The 18,621-nt window shown below is 42.6% G+C and overlaps 2 protein-coding genes across 5 annotated transcripts in view; one reads left to right on the top strand and one right to left on the bottom strand.

Annotated features, from left to right (window-relative positions):
- LOC8032552 (TBC1 domain family member 23) overlaps positions 1-12,427 on the bottom strand; it is a 59,202-nt gene extending 46,775 nt beyond the window's left edge. Inside the window, exons 1-9 of one of the 4 annotated variants that reach the window (XM_040214566.2) lie at positions 12,371-12,427; positions 10,760-10,868; positions 9,549-9,648; positions 8,397-8,601; positions 5,509-5,632; positions 2,437-2,561; positions 975-1,021; positions 749-852; positions 553-666 (exon numbers count right to left, since the gene is read on the bottom strand). In XM_040214566.2, coding sequence (XP_040070500.1) covers positions 553-666; positions 749-852; positions 975-1,021; positions 2,437-2,561; positions 5,509-5,632; positions 8,397-8,601; positions 9,549-9,648; positions 10,760-10,868; positions 12,371-12,405 — 963 coding nt within the window. In that variant the 5' untranslated portion in view covers positions 12,406-12,427. Of the gene's footprint in view, positions 1-552; positions 667-748; positions 853-974; positions 1,022-2,436; positions 2,562-5,508; positions 5,633-8,396; positions 8,602-9,548; positions 9,649-10,759; positions 10,869-11,519; positions 11,576-12,189; positions 12,213-12,370 lie in introns of those variants that run through there. The other 3 variants (XM_029972133.4, XM_029972135.4, XM_029972134.4) reach the window with 3 other exon arrangements.
- Positions 12,428-14,364: 1,937 nt separating this feature from the next.
- LOC8032556 (E3 ubiquitin-protein ligase CBL-B) overlaps positions 14,365-18,621 on the top strand; it is a 63,572-nt gene continuing 59,315 nt past the window's right edge. The window contains exon 1 of the mRNA XM_002410233.5: positions 14,365-14,937. Coding sequence (XP_002410277.2) covers positions 14,390-14,937 — 548 coding nt within the window. The 5' untranslated portion in view covers positions 14,365-14,389. The remainder of the gene's footprint in view (positions 14,938-18,621) is intronic.

The raw sequence follows: 18,621 nt of genomic DNA, 5'->3' as shown, positions 1-18,621 counted from the left end.
TGTTTTGGTTTACATACAGCTTGTAATGTTGTGTTAACGCTTCTCGAGTAAAAATAACAGGACACACAATATTCAACAGTCAAAAGCCACATTAAACTTTGAACTTAGCTTCAACATTCTCCATGCTTTTTTCTGCAGCTCATATTTAGGCTCAGCAATAGATATACCAATGTCTGTCTTGCCTCTTACAATGCAACTGGATCAGTCTTCGCTTTTCATGGAAGCAATTATTGGTATTCTGCATTATTTGAAGATACATGACGGTAGTAATATTAGCAAAAAGAACAAGTGTAGTGTATTCAGAAGCCCAGAAAAAAAAAGCATATGCAGTGTTCCAACAAAAATATGCAACTTGGGAAGGGGATTTTGCGGCATTCGCAAGCATTTGAAACCACTTTCTGGAGAGGCTGCATAGTTGGCAATTCAAAACATCACACAGTTAAGCGATATCACTCCCCACCATACAAAACAGCTTCTATTTTTAACAGTATTTAGACACCCTTAAAATAATTGCATGTTATTTCGCTCAAAAAACAAACCCCAAAACCTTACCCTGTCCAGTCCATTGGAAGTAACGAGTTCTGAAACTGACACAGGCAAGCACAGGGCCTGGGGTAGATCCCTGTCCAAGCATTCTTCGGAGCCAAAAATGATAGCATGATACTCCTGCAAATCAGGTAGGACAACTGCTTTAGCTCTTCCAACAGTACAACAAAGAAAGCTGAGCGATGAAACGGTGACCACTTACTCTGCTAAAGGACTGAGGGGTTCGCGTAGAGTAAAACTGGGCGAGTGAACAAAAGTCCTCTATGTCCTCTGCTTCTAAGGCACATGGAGCTGATGAAATGAGCTCTGTAAGCACAACACATTTTCAAATAAACAAATGCCTACCTCACCTAAAGTAAAAAAAAAAGAAGCTAAACGAGCAATCTAGTATTCAAAAGGTTAGGTTACAGGTTCCTCAAGAAACTCACCGATAAGAGCTGCTTTGCTGTCATCCTTTCTTGACATAATTTCTTCTCTACAAAAGGGGTTTATTGTTAGTATTCCCAAGTCCAGCTTGAAAGCAAACACTCCAAAAATAACTCTGAACATGGATCCCTAGAGGGTAGGGCTTTGTGACCCCTTTACTCTGAAGACTAAAAGGGCAATTATAGTTTGCTGATATTTATCACAGCTCACGTTTTTCATAACGCTTCCCATTTACCTCAAGTAGATGAGAGCTCATATCTTTCACTTTCAATTGAGGAAATGACATTTAATATGGTGCTACTTCTCAACACCCATCAAAGACTAGCTGTTCTATTGCTAACATTTGTTAGCCATGGGCTAACAAATCTGATAGCAATGAGTATCAATGTCAAGAATAACAAAGAATACAAACTTTCTCTCAAAGCAAGAAAAATAGAAACAAACCTGGAGAATATCATTTAATTACTAACTTAGTTCAACTACATAAGCAGAACCCAAGTCCAAAACTTTGGAAACAAATTAAGATTTTGATTTCTTATCAGGTACACCTTTGTGCTGCTGGCACTGCACTGACTAGAGCCGGAGTCAAATCGTGGTAGACACAGCACAAAAAAAAAACAAAAAAAACATGCCTTGCATTTTAGTGTTGTTGAGCAGTGCCATTTGCACAAAGATGCTGTCCTAAATAGCCCCCTGTCCACTTCGAAATTTTAAGAAAAAAAAAAAAAGAAATGAAGCACATCAAGTCTTCCTGACCACGACTGATTGAGTAGCAAAGTTCAACATTATGATAACAAGTTCATGTATCGCTGGTGGTTCTCTTTCTACTGGCCAATTAAATATCAGTTGCTTTAGAGAGCAAGATTGACTTTTTATAGAAAGCTCTTCTGAAATATAGTGTGAAAGCAGGTTAATTAATAAATGAGAAGCGTAAGTGCCCTTTTTCAAATAAAGCCTCTAGTAAGATGAAAATGCTTCAGCCATATGATCTCGTAAGTCACGTAACTCACACTCCTCAGCTGCAGGGCTTTCACATGGCCTGTTACAACTCGTAATAAAGGTTCCATAAACATTACCTCCAGGGACGAACGCCCATGATGAAAAAAACTCTACAGCTAAATGCAACTGCAACCTCAGACTTGCAAAGCGACAGATGAAAAAAGAGTTATCTGAGGAAATATCCAATAGTATACAAATTCTGTCTGCAGTCATTACGACACACAAATTTGTACTACCGTAACTTCGGGCATTACAGCATTTTGTTCTTTGATGCAGCTCATCTTAAAGAAATGAATGCCAGACAAACTGTGGGACAAAGTTTTTCATACTGTGAAGCTGTAAAGATCTCTGCTATTCTTCCACGGACAAAATCTAGCAAAGTTCTTGTAGTCTGTACAAGCAACCAACAAAGGCGAGAAAGAAGAAAACAAAAAGAGGGCAGATGAAGGGGGGTGTCCCACTCACTTGGTATTTGCCAGGAGCACCAGGCTGAGGTAGAACAGGAGAAATGGGTCAGACAGTTGGAGGTAGATGTCCCACATGGCCTGAATCACCTTCAGGTCACAGGTGGAGGAGAACAAACTCCGAAACTGAAAAGTATACAAAAAAAAGAAAAGGTTTACAAGATGAATTAACTGCACCAACCCCATTACAATTACTACTTAGTAGCTTTTGAAATGAGTAGAAAAACAACTGTTGCAAAACAGCAAAGAGCTGCATGACATTTGCAGCTCCCTGGAGTTTAAAAAGATAATCAGTAAAAGAATAGTTCTTTTATTTTCTGTTATCATGCAGATTGAGTCGAATGACACACCTGCAAGAAACCACTGGGTCAATTTTCATTGCACTGGTAACAAAAACTGGTTTGCCACATAAAGAATTCCTTCTATTGACTACTGATTTTAATGTTCCGTGCCATACCATTTTCTTGGAGCCCCACATAAATAATTGGTGTGTTCAACTCAAAAAGACACTGACACCCCCAAAAAACCTTTTTTACATTTTTTGCCAGGTGATTTATTATGGTGTCAGAACACTATCCAATTAATATTTTGCTACAGCATCACACATATTTTTAACAAAGTAAAAAATACAACTACTCAAAACCGAAAGCGAAACTGGACTGGTGAGGAAGAAGTGTAGAGGAGGAGAGAATTGGCAGAAGTGACGTAACTACAACCGACCACATTTTTTTTTTTTTCCCTTCACTTTTTTGGTAGTGCAAAGCGAATAAATGCCCACGTCACACAAAAAATGCAAAAGTCAAGCACTTCATACTTGACGTATGCACATTTTTAAGCTCTCAATTCGTGCTTGTAAGACGAGCGATGTCTTCAGCCAGGAGAAGGGGCAACAACACAGCAACGTCTTTGTGCGAATCAGCTCGGTGATCGGGCATGTCATACGGAATAAATCCTAATTTTATTGCTCGGTAAAAGATTTCTCTTCCGAAGCTAGACAAATCCACCGGTACCACGAACGACAGTTCTGAAGTATAGCTCCCACGCCTGTTGTCCGCCGCCATCACTTAGTCCGCATCGTTCAGCCGTCCAGCCCGGGATACGAAGCAATTTTGAGAATTACGCGGAGAATACACAGAGTGCTTCTAGTTCTCTGCGCAATTTTTTTTTTTTTTCAGTCAATGTATTTGCAGTTTTTTAAAAGCCATAAAAAATGGGTATCATATTTTTTTCTATCTTTAAAGGGGCACTGACACATCAAAATCATATTTTTTTTTATTATCCGAAACGATTGAAAACGATGCCGGGACATTACCCTCAAAATTTGAAATTTGGGAATTCAGTATTTGTCAAGTAAAAAAACAATTTCCAAATGCCAAATTCGAAGTTCCCGCGCGATCGGCGCCGGTGCCTTGACGTCAAAAATTGCGGAGTCCTGAGAGTCCACTTTCTCTCTCCACTCCCTGCTGTTGCCATGGCGACCCAAAGCGAGGAGGAAAGGAGTGAGCGGCGGCGTTGCGGCGGACCGGTTTTGAGCGGTGTCGCCTGTTTTCCGTTGGAGGATACAAATCCAGGAGACGGCACCACAACGAACTCCTGATTTTTGGTATTTCAAAAAGAGCCGTAGTGCGTTTGCAATTGCGTTAAAAAACATGTTTTAGGATTGCCGTAATTAAATGTTATAGAGATGTCGCCTACAAAGTTTCTAAATTTTCTGATTTTTGACGTCACCGATCAAAAGAAGCGAGGAGGTGAGAGGCGGGAAAATCAAACAACAAAAATAAAAAGGCGCGCGCGCGCAGGAAAATTTTTTTTCGCGATGCGTTTTTTTTTTTTTTTTGCGTGTCTATGATTGCAACTTGCATCGTTTTAGACAATAAAAATAAATACGACCTTTGGGGTGTCAGTGCCCCTTTAATACCGAGTGCATGCCTTAAATGACCCACAACTTTGATTAAATTTGGTGGGTGTGTCTAAACCATAGAGAACAGCACAAGACCACGAAGAAGAGAGTAAGCAAGGCTCAAACTGGCTAGTTCTCGATCGGCAGTTTTCGGGCGGAAGGAAGACGAATTTCAAGCCGCAAATTGTGTCCCAAGTTGGGCTCTCATATGTCACGTACAAATAAAAACCTTGGCGAGCATAAATACCCTCCCAGTGTCTCTTTAACAGTGTGGATGTGCGTGCACAACAACTGTAGTCGAGTTTCTTCATTTCGTTTTATCTGAGTACCAGTGGCACAGGTATTCCCTCACATGCAACCCTTACCACCCTGTCCCTCCAACTCCAGTACTGGGACTATACTCGGGAATAACTTTTTTCTGGCAATGAAGCCAAAGCTATGGGTCCTCATGTGCTCGCATACATAGACCATCGACCAAAGCTGCGCACACAACTATCTCCACTTCTCAAATGGAAGAAAACGTTGTCCCCAAATATAACAGGGATATTGCTCTACGGATGCGCTGGAGAGACACGGAGAAATGCCACCAAGGAGCTTGCAAAACCATATCTGCCTGATGGATCTAATAAAAATGGAATCACTTTATCACCATTCTTGAAGATCTGTCATTAAAAGTCTTCCACTCTGTCAATACGTGAGTAAAGCTGAATGAGATGTAGAAAAAGCAAGTTCCAGTCAGAAATTACCCTCTCATATCTATACTTATTTTCATCTCGGGAACCATCCAGCTCCTCACGTAGCATTACTAATTTCTCCCCTTATGCGGAGAATTAAGATTTATATGTAGGTTCATTTTAGATTACAGGTATACCTGTTATCTAACTAAAACGTGCATATTTAAAACGGCAAGAGCGTCGCGTCTTCCTCCAACAACCAAATCTTTTAAGAACTACTTGGTGCAGCATATGAACAATGTGCAAAACTTGCGTTTTTCTTGAGGTGACAACCAGTATAGTAATCAACACTGAATATATTAGCAGCATGGTGCTATAACACCACATCCTAGAATCGTCTTTTTGCTTACTATTTAAGGTTCTTCGGGAGTGGAAAAATGATCCTTAGGTAGCCGGGCTACCATTCTATAGAGAAATTTGTCGGCAGAAAAGGACTTGCCCAGGGCAAGGCGTAAGAGTCAGGCGTGATCTTCTTGGTGTCGAGGAAGGAACACAGCTCTGGATCGTGGTACAGCAGCAACAGCCGTAGCAAGTGGAAGGGAGACCCATCCTTGAAGCAGTGCCTGACCAGCCAAAGAGTCAGAATAGAAAACAACAATGCCTTCCAATTGAATATTGCTGCAATATTTATGCTCCAGACACCTTTACCCTAGTGCATGGGCTTTCAAAGTGGGTTCCCTAGAATGCAGGGGTTTTCCCGAGCTCCTAAATTTCGTCGGTCACCTTTCCCTCTAAGTAAAGCGTCCTGCTAATTTAGCCACTGTTCAAAAAAAAAAAAAAATCTGAGCTATTTATCGATGCGTTACTAGGTGGCCAACACACCATTGAATGTGCCCTACTGTTTACAAGGCCCGTAGGCTTCTCCACCGCCTTACTGCCTTAATGCCGAGAAAGGAGATGTTTCTCGGCAGTCAATCAAAAGAGGGGCATTCCCCAAGATCAAAATGTTTAAGAGCCCCAGCCAAAGTGGTGGCTAGGCGAAAACAAATAAACCCACAAATAAAGCAAATCTCTTTTTTTTTTTGTTCAGTTACCAACATTTTTACAGGTTTTGTAACCATCCGAGATGAGATTTAGTCAGATCAGATTCACTGAGATATTTTATCCACTCGCTTTACTTTAACACACAAACATCAAACACAACCTTTTCCGCTCATCTCAGACAGTCAAACGAACCGCCTACAAAGCATTTGTGCGATCGAAACTTGAATACGCCAACATCATCTGGTGGCCTCATCAAGCATACCTCTTAACAAGCTCGAATTTGTTCAAAACAAGGCATCACGCTACATCATGAATGACTATTCACGAACCTCGAGTGTCACAATTATTAAAACCAGCCTGGAGTTGAAACCACTAACCGTTAGAACCAAACTAGCCCGTCTTGTTTTCCTTCACGGCATCTACTACTCATCATCAAAATTTCGTAGCCTCTATCTCCAAGATCCACCTTACATTTCAAAGCGCAGCGATCATCCACTAAAAATTTAGCCTCTCTTCTCTAGAACTAACAAATTTCAAAATTCCCCCCTTTTACTTGCTATTGCAGACTGCAATTCCTTACTCGCTCACACCGTCCATGAAACTGATACCAATAATTTCGCAACATTTGTATTTCCCATTTGTAAAGTGTAATCACTGAAGGTTTTTTGTTTGTTTTGTTTTGCTGTTTACCTTTTACTTTTGTGTATTGAATGTTGTATTTATTCCCCACCCCCTTATGTAATGTATCCCAATAGACCATTTGTTGTATCCCCCAAGCGCCCCAGCCCGCGCTAAAAGAATCATGGGAACGGTTAGAAATAATGGAAACAGCGCGCAAACGACAAGGACGGGAGGAAAAGGAGTACACCAGGACGAGCGCTGACAGCGCTCGTCCTGTGTACTCCTTTTCCTCCCGTCCTTGTCGTTTGCGCGCTGTTTCCATTATTTCTAAGCATGAACCAACTTGCCCACATCGCTACTCTGATACATGGGAACGGTGTTCTTTCAGCCCCTTAGTGATCGCTAATTTCGACCTCATTTTTGGTCACACAGGCTTTGAGACTAATTCGGAGTCACTCTGAACAAGCGCCTGGTATACCCCAATGACCTGTCATATCGCTTTTAAAATTTCTCCTCAATGTCAGCGTTTTTGATACTGCGCATGCTGTCCACCCTTCAACCTGGATGGGCTGCAGAAATCTCTTACATCATTATCATGCTGATATTAAGTTAGAAACGCTAAAAATGCTATAGACAGCACCGTGGACTCCGAGCTAAATCCTGGTTTTTGTTGTTGTGAATTATCGGCTTTTTAAGCAATTCCTACTCAAACAACAATCACGAGAATGATAATATTGTAAGATTTCTGCAGCTCAGCCAGGTTGAAAGGTCGATCACATGTGCAGTATCAAAAATGCTGACGTTGACAAGCTTTTTTAGAAGTGATATCATAGGTCCTTGGGGTATATCAGGTGCTTGTTCAGGGTGACCTCGAATTACGCTCAAAAACTGTGTACCCATGGAGTTGGTTCAAAATTAGCAATCATTAGAGAGCTGAAGGAACACCATTCCCATGATTCCTTGAGTGGGGCTGGGGCACTTGGGAATACTGCAAATGGTCCATTGGGATACCTTTGAGGAAATAAAATCTGATCTGATCTGAACACACACAAATAATAGGACACAGTACCAGTTCATTCCACACTCTGATAGATAGTAAACTTTGGTTTTGGAGAGCTACCCTTTGAACTGCTTCAAAGTTCAATTAATCCAACCCAGGACAAATCACAGGTGGGAATATAAATTAATTTCCAAACTGACAGGTTAAGACAGGTATACAGAAAACTGCAATAAACAAAAACAGAGGATTTTTTTTTTCGCAGCTGCACATTGGACTGTGATTATCATTTGCTTAGGCATGTTGACACTCATATAATTAGTATTATTATAGTATGGTCTCTTGATACACACTTTCTGTTTCCCCTCAAAGAATCTTTTCTATGTCCCCGAAGGGTGATACCACCATGATTCAGGTATGTACCTGTATATGCCTTTAATATGCTAAAAACACACACTAGAAAGACCTATGAAGACTGAAAATTATGTTATTTCTACAAAACAATGAGTCAAATCCGTCTGCTTCTACACCAGAAATGACTCTGATAACACATAGGTTGCGCATGAGGACTGATTATACACACACCTGCAGCCAATGGGCTGTGAAAGCTAGCCGGCATATGCCGGAGTACAGAATGAATGGAAAAAGCCTCTATCTGTTGTTGTTGCGACAGCAGATGTTTCCGCTCTTACTTTAATGCCTTACAAAGAATGAGGCAGGCTCACCTGGGGATGTAGGTGGTGATCAGAGCATGGAGGCAAAAAAACAGTTCAGTCTTTGATAGATGCAGAGCAATGAGGGGCTCCAGCACTTCCATCCAGCCATTGGTGCTTTCATAGCGGAAGCCAGTTGTCTTGCAGAATCGTGTCAACACAGACTCAAGGTCACACAGCACCGACAGTTTTTCCTCGTCATCATTGCCAAAACGTTCTGAAATATATATTTTGTTTTAAAGCATGTCAACATTCCTTAGGTATCATGCAAACACAAAATAAAAAAAGACCTCCAATGGGAGCACAGGCAGCGGTTAGGGGCATGTTTGTTGACAGACAGATATTGCCATGGGCAAAATAATGCTCAATTATAGAAAGCGGATATTACAGAATGGTACAATGTAACTATGCTACTATCACTGCATGTTTTACCAAGCAATGAAAACCCCTTTGAACCAAAGATGTTGCATGTCATCTACGCTATTCTAAAACAGCTTGAAAAAATATTTTGTACAGTAAAGGTTTTTGAAGCTGTTTTGGACTAGCGTATATGACATGCAACATATTCGAATGAGACATCAGAGCCTCCTCACGCACCCAAAAAGTAATGAAGTGGTGACTGATCATACCATGTATGCCAGTAGACAAAACCATAGTCAGTATTTTTTTTTTTTTTTTTTGTGGGGGAGGAGGGGAGGGGGGAAGGTTAAGGTCTATAAGTATATTAGAGTTTTAGCATTGCATATAACAGCAAACGCAAGCGCTGTGCATTTGCATTAGCGTTGCATTCTCGAAGCTGCAAATACGAATCACCGCCATTCGCCAAGCAGTTTGGGGCTCTGCGTACATTCAGTGTGGAACAGGCAATGCTAACACAAATGCGAAGCGGTTGTGTTTGCTCGTATATGCAATACTAAATCTTTTGGGGTGAGGGGGGCTGCAGCCACATAAGCTCGTCCCCTGGCTACGCTACGGTCAGTAACATCATAAAGTTTCCCCATAATTTTTGTGGTCAACTTACACCACATTAAGTCATAAGCTTGCTGTCAGTTAATCATGCTATGGAGAGATCTGTCCTACTTAGATCAAATCAAATGCACCTAGTGTACATAAAGCACAGCAGGAAGCTAGATAACTCTGTGAACAGGGCAAAAAGTGTCCTACCAACAAGTGCTTGGCAGTCCTTCCTTATCAGGGACTGTTCAGCCAGGTCATAAATTTCATCCCAGTCACCAACTTCTTTACCTTTGACACCAAGGCTTATCTGAAAAGATAAAATAGCCACTTTAGTAACAAAAAAAAAAGAGGATACCAGTACTCAATTGTTTTTGGGAAGACTTCCAGGGCATGACACAAGCAATAATTCCTTCAGCTCTTAATTCTATTTTTATTTTCAAGTTTCAAATGCAGATAGAAGCAGACAAATAAGAAGACATTGGGTGATTCACTGAGCATCGGCCACACTTTTGCTGTGAAAAGCTTTGTGTCGCTGATAAACCGAATAAATCCATATCATTGACTGCACACGGGCCAATTTAGTGAGGTATGTAGCATCTAGGATAATCAAGTACTTACCTAGTTCCACAAAATCAACTTTTTGGTTAGTAAATGTATAGTTCCAATAAGTGTCATAGAAAACGTCCAAATCAGTAAACGCTTTAAAGAAAGGGAGCGCGTGGGAAGCGAAGAGCAATGGTGTGTAAAAGTTACCACTTGTGCTACAAACTAAAGGCTTGCAGAATAAAAATGTGGATAAGAAATGAAAAAACCGTGCAAGCATTACAGTCAGATGCACGTTTGGGACTGAAAAAAATTAAGCACGCTCTCCAAATCTTTTTTAAATCTACTAACCTAGGGTTTCTTTCTTCAATGATGCTCATTTAACAAATTAAAACATACATCATAAAATTTAATTAAAAATTTAATTATCATAAATGCTATCTACCCCAATGAATAAGCACCTTGACAGTGACCAACGCGGTACCTACTTGTGGGATGCATAGCCTTTACCCGAAAACTTTAACTGTGGTTCGATGGACCACTCGGTATAAGTAACACGGAGATGTGCAACTGGATTGAATGTTTCTTAAAATTTATAAGTGAGTAAACACAAAGCAGCAGAAAAAAAAAAAGTTCGACAGAATATGGTGTTTAGGATGTCTGAAGCTCAGGTATTTGGCCCTTCTTTGTGACAGGTCTCCGAACCGAACCTGACACGGTGCGGTTCACTTGGCACGAGAAATAATTGACCAGGCCTCAGCTCGGCTTATCTTAACAAGCGTTATCGGTCCAAAAGAAAACACTCCAAAGAAGCCAAGTTGACTGGTTTGACGGAAGCAGGGGGGGAGTACACGAGACAAGTGCAACATCCTCACCTTCCAAACATAGGCGCGAAAGCACTCTGGAACAGGTTTCATCTTGGAAACCTGGCGAAGGGTATTCAGGTCACATTCCGAAAGAAGAGCAGTCTCCAGCTCCTGCATCCTTGAGTGAGAAAACACAAAAGAAATGTGTCCATTCATAAAAAAAAAAAAAAAAAAAAAAAAAAAGCTGGGAAGAAAAAAAAATTACTACAATGGAAGCGCTTCAAGTGAAAGATAGGTTAATGGACTTTTGCTGGCAGAAGCAGGGTAGAGCTGTGTACACACAAAAATAAACCAAACCCAGAGAAAACTGAAATATACCATAATAATCCATATAATAATAAACGCACATCAAGACAATAAAATATTCAAACTTTTGAGGCCAAAACTCCCATTAGATTCTAGTTAGGTTCCCATACAAGGGGACTGGTAATGTAATTTAATAGTTTTCCTTTCTGTTGTACTGTTTGGTCATCATACTGCTCCGTTGATCCTTCCAAAATAGTTATCTATTCGCGAGAACGGTCACTACAAGTGCGCATTTACGAGTGCAGCTGCCTAGCATGTCAAAAGCCAAGCTGGCAAGCACTTAGAAAGAAAAAGAAAAAAAAAACAGGGAGAAAAATAAGATGTCCTAAACTTGGGGGTCAAACGTTTTTCGGCAATGCAGTCAAAGTTACTAGCACGCGTGCCTTCTCTCTATCTTGAGCGATGATTAAAGCTAAGCGTGCAGTCACCCCCTCTCCTCGGAAATGCCGAGAAAACGTTATACCAACGATCTGAGTGCGCCAATGAACAACAGCGGCAGCACCACACCTAGGCGGCAATCTCAAGAGTGCTCCTCGGGTTCACACGAGGCGAAATGTCACGCCCACAATCACTCTCGTCATTCAACATTTCGGTATGCTTCGGCTCATACCGATGCATGGAACCGACCATGTGGAACCTGAACGTCTGCGTCTATTTTAAGCCACATATTCTGCAGGATTGACATCTGACATGCTAAACATTCGTTGTTGTTTTTTTGTTTTTTCTCTTTTTATTTATTTTCACGGGTGGCGTTCCAGTTATCTACAAACTACAAAACGTCATCAAAAGCAGATATTGTTGATCACAACTGAACCGTGCGCTAGGAGGACCAAGACTACATTAAGTTGAAATATCTACGATATCTAAAAAAAAAAAAAAAAAAAAAAAAAAAAAAAAAGTCCATATATTTCAGCGATGAGAGAAGATGCAGCTACTTTCAATAATTCAACAAGCCAAAGAAAAAAAAAGAAAAAGAAGACAGCTGATAACTTCAGTATGCTGTACCACCAGAAAATATAAAGGTGCTGACAACGCAAGGCTCGGTAAATTCGTACAAACGGTGATACGATCGTTTCGGGGGTAAGTCTAATCTTTCCACACATTCCAGCACGCAACAATAGGAAAATAATTACCAATATTACGCGGAGTCGCTGAGTGAATCTGAGCAGAGATAAACCGTACAGTCACACAATAAACCTGCAGCAGCGACAACAATATCCGTACAAATATTATCTATGATAAATTCTAGTTTTAAGTGATCGATCGATTGGAGAGATTTGCTATTCAATAAAAATAGAACGTCGCCCGGCTCACCAGCTTGTATCGTCAACATCCACCGAAGTGGCCATCTTGTAAAGGGGGTTCTAAAATGGCGACGCAAAATGAACCGGCTATTCTAACGTATTTTTACGTGAGACTTAATTATACAAATTTTAAAATATATTTAGTGTAAGTTAATTTGTTAAATGCCAATATTAATGGTAATAAGCTATAAAGTTTTTTTTTTAAACGCGAGGAGGCAGTGGAGGTCATTTTCGCGTTTTCGAGTGTTGCATTGTGGGTATCTGTAGTTCAGGGTGAATAGCCAGTGGGGTGAAGCTCTCGGCTACTTCCGTCCCGCCGCGTATACTTATGACGTTTGTCCGGTCCGGCGAACTGCTTCCGATTGCCGCGCTCCCAGCGGCTGTTGGCACTTGTTATTTTATTTTAAATAAAATTGATTCATATATCTAATGATGCCAAATAAAGGTGAAGTTGTTTTGAAGGTGTGAATGGCTTTGAAGCTTGTTGTTGTAACTTTCTCTTTCACTCTTTCAACGTGTCTGGGCGCGCTTTCTCTCTCTCCGAACCCGCGCCTCGCGCCTCGAGATGCGCTTGGCCGCTGGCGCCGGGAAGTCGGTGGACCGTTAGAACGCGCGAGGGACGCGAGCCGGCGAGTTGTTTCGCTTCTGGGAGTGCGTCGCGGCGTGAGATTCGTCCCGCGTTCGTGCGCGCGCGGCTATCTTTTCTTTTTCGTGGGAACTTGTTGTTGGTGTAATGTGATCAAGCATAGATTTTTGTCATCAACACACAACCTGATGTGCCAAGTGGGGAAACAATGACTGCCGAAAGCCGGGATATCAATGGTTTCGAGTTCGAATGGACGTGCGGTACGCTCTTTTGGTCTTCTCTTGCCTAAGTTTCTGATTAGATGTTTGCAACAAAACCTAACTGTCGCAGTGGTAGTGAGTATTAATTGTTTGATTTTGGCAATAGCTACAATGGTTTCCAATCACAAAACCAAATCCTATCATTGTTCAGGATTGCTCTTCACTCGCCGCGAGAAATCTGTCATTGTCAAATTACTGGAGACTTCCGTGTAGACTTTGTCATATCAAGATCGAGCACATATGCTCACTTTAAAAGATGGCAAACTTTTTGCTGTGAGCTGTTTATTTGGCACCGTTGTCAGCGATTCACGCGTCTGTTCGCGAGGAGTGAAAATATGAGCCTAAATATTTTTTCGATTACTGTAACTGAGGATGAGCGATAGAGCGATCCGCTCTGGTTTCCCGTTTCGTTTAGCAGTGACTCACTCCTAAATTTAAGTGATAATATTAAAAACGAATGGGCAGGTTCTCGATGAAGACTCAATACCAAAGAGCTGAGCTGTTTTTCTTGGTAATCATTGCTTAGTTTCCTTTAGTTGCAATTAAGACACCGTCGTCGGTCTTTACTTATATGCTTACTTATATAATCAAATTTGCAAGGACGCATATCATCACCTTCGTCGCACGTAACCTTAACGTTTTATCCCGTTTTGTTGTTCATTTCTTTGTTTCTCGTGTGCAAAACAGAGAAATTTCGTCTGTATTTTCTACTGTCTGCTGAATAAAAATGAACGTAAAAGGACAAGCATTGCATATTTTTTGTGTATGTGTCACTTTCGTTGCTTTGCTAGGTTTCTGCTGCTTTGCTGCTGGTCTCGCTTTTCAGTGCTGGCTTGTGTGCGTTTCAACGCACATTAACCAGCATTGAAATGCGAAAACCAGCCACAAAGCAGCAGAAGCCTAGCAAAGCAACGCGCAAACCGGGCAAAAAAAAAAAAAAAAAAAAGCTACAATATATATATTTTTAACTGTAGGTGGCGCAAGCTACCGCCCATCCATCCAAGCACAATGGCGCTGCCGTGCAGTTTCGGTTTTGGTTTCGCTGTGCCGCCATGTTGATTTTAGTACAGCCACCAGATACCAGGGGATTCAAATGGCGCTGCGGCCTCCCAGGGTCTTCCAATTTGCGTTCCATGGGCGGTATAGGAAGTTGCACTCCTCTGGAATAGCCAGGCGATGTAAGATGGCGGTGAACAGTAGGTCTAAAAATTTACAGGCAATGAACATTACGTCCTTGTTTAGTCGAATACACGGTGCGTTTTCGGAAGCCATGGCCCCTCCCAGGTTTGTGATCGACCGACGGACTATAGAGAAGACTTGGAAGCTGATGGACAAGGTGGTGAAACTGTGCCAGCACTCGCGCATGAACCTCAAAAACAGCCCGCCGTTCATTCTGGACATCCTGCCGGATACCTACCAGCACCTACGAGTGATCTACAGCAAGCACGAAGACAAGATGCACCTGCTCAATGAGAACGAGTACTTTCGGGTGTTCATCGAGAACCTCAACCGAAAGTGCAAGCAGGCCATCAAGCTCTTCAAGGAGGGCAAAGAGAAGATGTTCGACGAGACCTCGCACTTCAGGAGGAACCTGACCAAGCTGAGCCTGGTCTTTAGTCATATGCTGTCTGAACTCAAAGCCATCTATCCCAACGGCATCTTCTGTGGTGATACCTTCAGGATAACCAAAAGTGACGCCTCGGAGTTCTGGAAGAACGCTTTTGGAGACCGGTGAGTGGCCGCGGTCGCCGCCCGCCCGCCTGCTCTCTCCGCATCCCACCCCACGCGAGCGCTGGCCCCGATCCTTTTTTTTGCCTGGCCCATCGTGGCTCTTCCACCCGAACGTGTTCGTACGGGACTCCCTTCATTTTATACCGAGGGAATCGATGATTTATAGTGTCCACGGAGTACGGAGAGTTCTTGAAGAATTTTAGGAGCGAGACGGACGCACGCGTGAAGCCTCCCTTTTCTCCGCTCGGGTTATCCACTGATAGCTCGCAAGCCGCGCAGCAGCGCGCTTGTGTCCGGAAACGTTTCCAGTTAATTGGCCCTGCTTCCTCGTGTTTCACGCGTTGTTCCTAATGGAAGGAGCGGGGGGAGACCCGTCGCCCCGATCGACGTATCCGCCCCCGGAACGGAAGCGGCCAAGTTCAAAGAAAACATGGGCTCTGTCGGGTGATGGCTCTTCCACAGCCACCATGTCGGTCAGAGCGCCTGTCCTGCTACGGGAAAGTCTAGGGCCGTGTTTTGAAGTACTACGCAGCTCTTTCTCTAATAATAATAGACTTTCAAGAGTCGGGGCCATCAAACGTGTTAACCTGTTTGTTTTTTTTTTTCCCTTTTTTTTTTGTTCGTTTATTTGGATACGGGAGCGAGCACGTAGATAGCCTAGCGAGGTTATCAATTTTTCACGCGCCGTTAAATAATTTAAATATTTCTCGTAAGCACACTTGTATTAGGTATTATCATAGGTCTCATGACCCCCGTTTTGACGTGCTATAATCAATATTAGGAGACTGAAACTAAATATCGGACGTTCACAAAATCCAGGCACTATTAAGTTCGCTGCACGGGTTCAAATCCTACGAAATGTAATGTTTTAACGCAGCCAGTTCTGTAAACTAACGTTTAATTTCCTTTTTTTTTTCTTCCGGGCGTTTTATTGCCGTTATTTGAGTATTGGTTGCCGTATTCGAGTTCCACACGTCGTGTTTTATTCGCGCCCGCAGCTTAGACGCGCGTTCGGCTTTGTCAAGGCTGTTTGGTGGCAAGGTCCCAACCGTCGAAGTATTCGGCATTCTGCGGTGATGAGAGCCTCGCTGGCTCGGTGACAGGAGCAACGTCAGCCTCTATGTGAGGTCGCGGTGATCACAGAGAACTTGTGTACGGGAGCGTATACGTCGTCGGTGAAAGCGAACGGCTACCTGGCTCCGCGCCAGCGGAGAAACTACGTGAATGAAAATGTTGAGCAATGTGAGGGCCACGGGATGGGAGAGAGAGCCGCGCGGAGCTCCGAGGGTCGCCCTCCGAGCCGCGGTTTCGACCCCCGCGTTTCCATATATAACGCCCGTTTCCCGCCTGCTGTCCCTCACTCCGCTGTGTGACATCACATCCTCTCCGCTGCAGCCTCCTCCTACGCCCGTCCCTCTTCCCTCTTTCGCGAGGAGAAAGGGGGAGTCCCGAATGAGCAAACCGCTCTCGCGTCTCGGGTTGCCCACTGCCTCGCCGTTTATTGGCACATGGACAAGGGGCAGAAAGACAACACAGGAGCCCGTGCTTTATTTTGAACACACTTGTTTTGGCTCCCCTCTGCTTGCTTTTGTTCTATTTCGGTGCCCGAAGGACAAACACTGAACCTGACCTGTAGCTCTGGCAACCGTGGATCATTAACAAAATTTGCTGGGGGATCACCGTGTCTTGCTCGTGGCAAAAGGCAACAGAAAGCCAAATTTTGCCTCTTTTTAATCTTTTATTCGTCTTCACCTTCACCTGAGGCGAAGTTGCAGGAGACCTCTGCACATCTTATTTTTGCCTCCAGGGGTGGAGCAGACTGTGCTACATCCCCAAGTTTGATTTCAAGTTTTGTTCTGTTTTGACACAAAGCTCTTTTGTATCCTACAATCTATAGCTCAAAATAGTGGATTGACAGACTAGTTGGTTGTTGACAGACATGATAAAAGAGTAGCGTATGTTTTGTTTCTTCTGTGTCCCGTCTTTTATGCGCTACTCTTTTATCATGTCTACAATCTGTAGGGCTTCTTTTATTATACTACTAGTTGATCATGTACTATCTGGGGCTTATAAACAGGGTTCTGTGGTTCTGGATAAAACCCCCAATACAAGTTCGCAGGTAAAAGTTTCCTTGTGTCAGGTTCATGCAAATAACTCGGCTATCCGAGATCACACACAAAAGGAAGGCTGGTGCGCTTCACATCAGTCACACTAGAGAGCCACGTTAGAATCGGTTCTGTAGAGAGACCACTTCAGTCTCCTCTCAGACCTCGGATGATTCATGAAAAGGGGAGCTCATTGTCGGCTTCTGTTCAGGCCACCAGTCATTGTTGCTGTACTTCTGGGTCGCGACAGAAACCGATGAAGCGTTGCAGTAGCCACTATTTCAGTTCAGTTTCGAGTGAACTCTCTCCTATGGGTATCTACAAAGAGTGGGGCACGTTTTCTTTTCTTTTGGGGGCCTCTGCGAAATCGACACCTAGTGGCAGAACCCAAAGGCATGTCAGCGGGCTCGCCCACCAGCATGCACAGGTGGATAAAATATTAGCAGTGTCAGGCAGTCCAAGCATGAAGCTCTGAAAATTGGTTTGGAAATGTAAGATGAGAATTGCCGAAATCGGCGGTAGCTATGGTGACATATTTGTAGTAAATATTGCTCACGGTCAAAAATGTTTATTTATTTATTTATTTATTTATTTATTTGAAATACTATCGGTCCTACACAGGACCAAGATAGGAGTGGATTTTTTACAACACAAAAAAATACACTCGCTCAAAATCCACAGATTAATAACACGAATTTAACACAATGATGAAATGACAACTCTAGGTACTGCTGTCAGAAATCTCTGAAATAAGGGAACTAAACTCTTCTCGAGTTTCAGCGGTAACAACATGTGCGGGTAGCTTGTTCCAGTCTCGCGCTGTTTGTAAGAAGAACGAATACCTAAAACAGTCCTTAGAAAACTTCCGCTCTTCCACATACCGAGCATGCTTGCTGCGGGTTATACGCGACATGCTCTCCTTAATATACTGTTGCTTATTTACTAGAACCAAGTTATTCATTATGTTAAAAAAAAGGTTAAGCCGCTTCTGCTTCCTCCGCACCTGAAGGAGGGGTAGATTTGCCCTTTTATAAAGAGGTGACACAGAGTCCAGCCGTCTATAGCTAGAAAAAACAAAACGTAACGCACGCCGTTGAACTTGCTCCAGATTTGATATAAGATATTTAACATGCGGGTCCCAGACTTCACATGCGTATTCTAATAAAGGCCTTATTAGCATCTTGTATGGTGTGAGTTTTGTTTCTGGGGAAGCGAGTTTAAGAGTGCGCCTGATGTACCCTAATCTTTTGTTAGCTTTTCCGATTATATTGCTAACGTGCGGAGTCCAACTTAGGTTTGAGGCCATTGTAAGACCAAGGTATCTAAACTCTGACACTCGGCTTAAGGCTTTTCCTTGCAGCATATACATATACTCTAACGGCTGTCGTTTATGAGTGATCGTCATACATACTGTCTTGTCTAAGTTTATCGACATTTGCCACTTAACACACCATTCATTGATCTGAGACAAATATTCGTTTAGCATAATTTGATCATTAACGGACATCACTTCAGTATAAATAATACAATCGTCGGCAAATAATCTGGCTTTTACAGGTGAATCTTGGATAAGGTCATT

Source organism: Ixodes scapularis, unplaced genomic scaffold, assembly GCF_016920785.2.
Source record: "Ixodes scapularis isolate PalLabHiFi unplaced genomic scaffold, ASM1692078v2 PGA_scaffold0__279_contigs__length_252992795, whole genome shotgun sequence".
NCBI lineage: Eukaryota > Metazoa > Arthropoda > Arachnida > Ixodida > Ixodidae > Ixodes > Ixodes scapularis.
The sequence above is the reverse complement of the archived record's forward strand: the minus strand, read 5'-3'. Positions and strand labels throughout refer to the sequence as shown.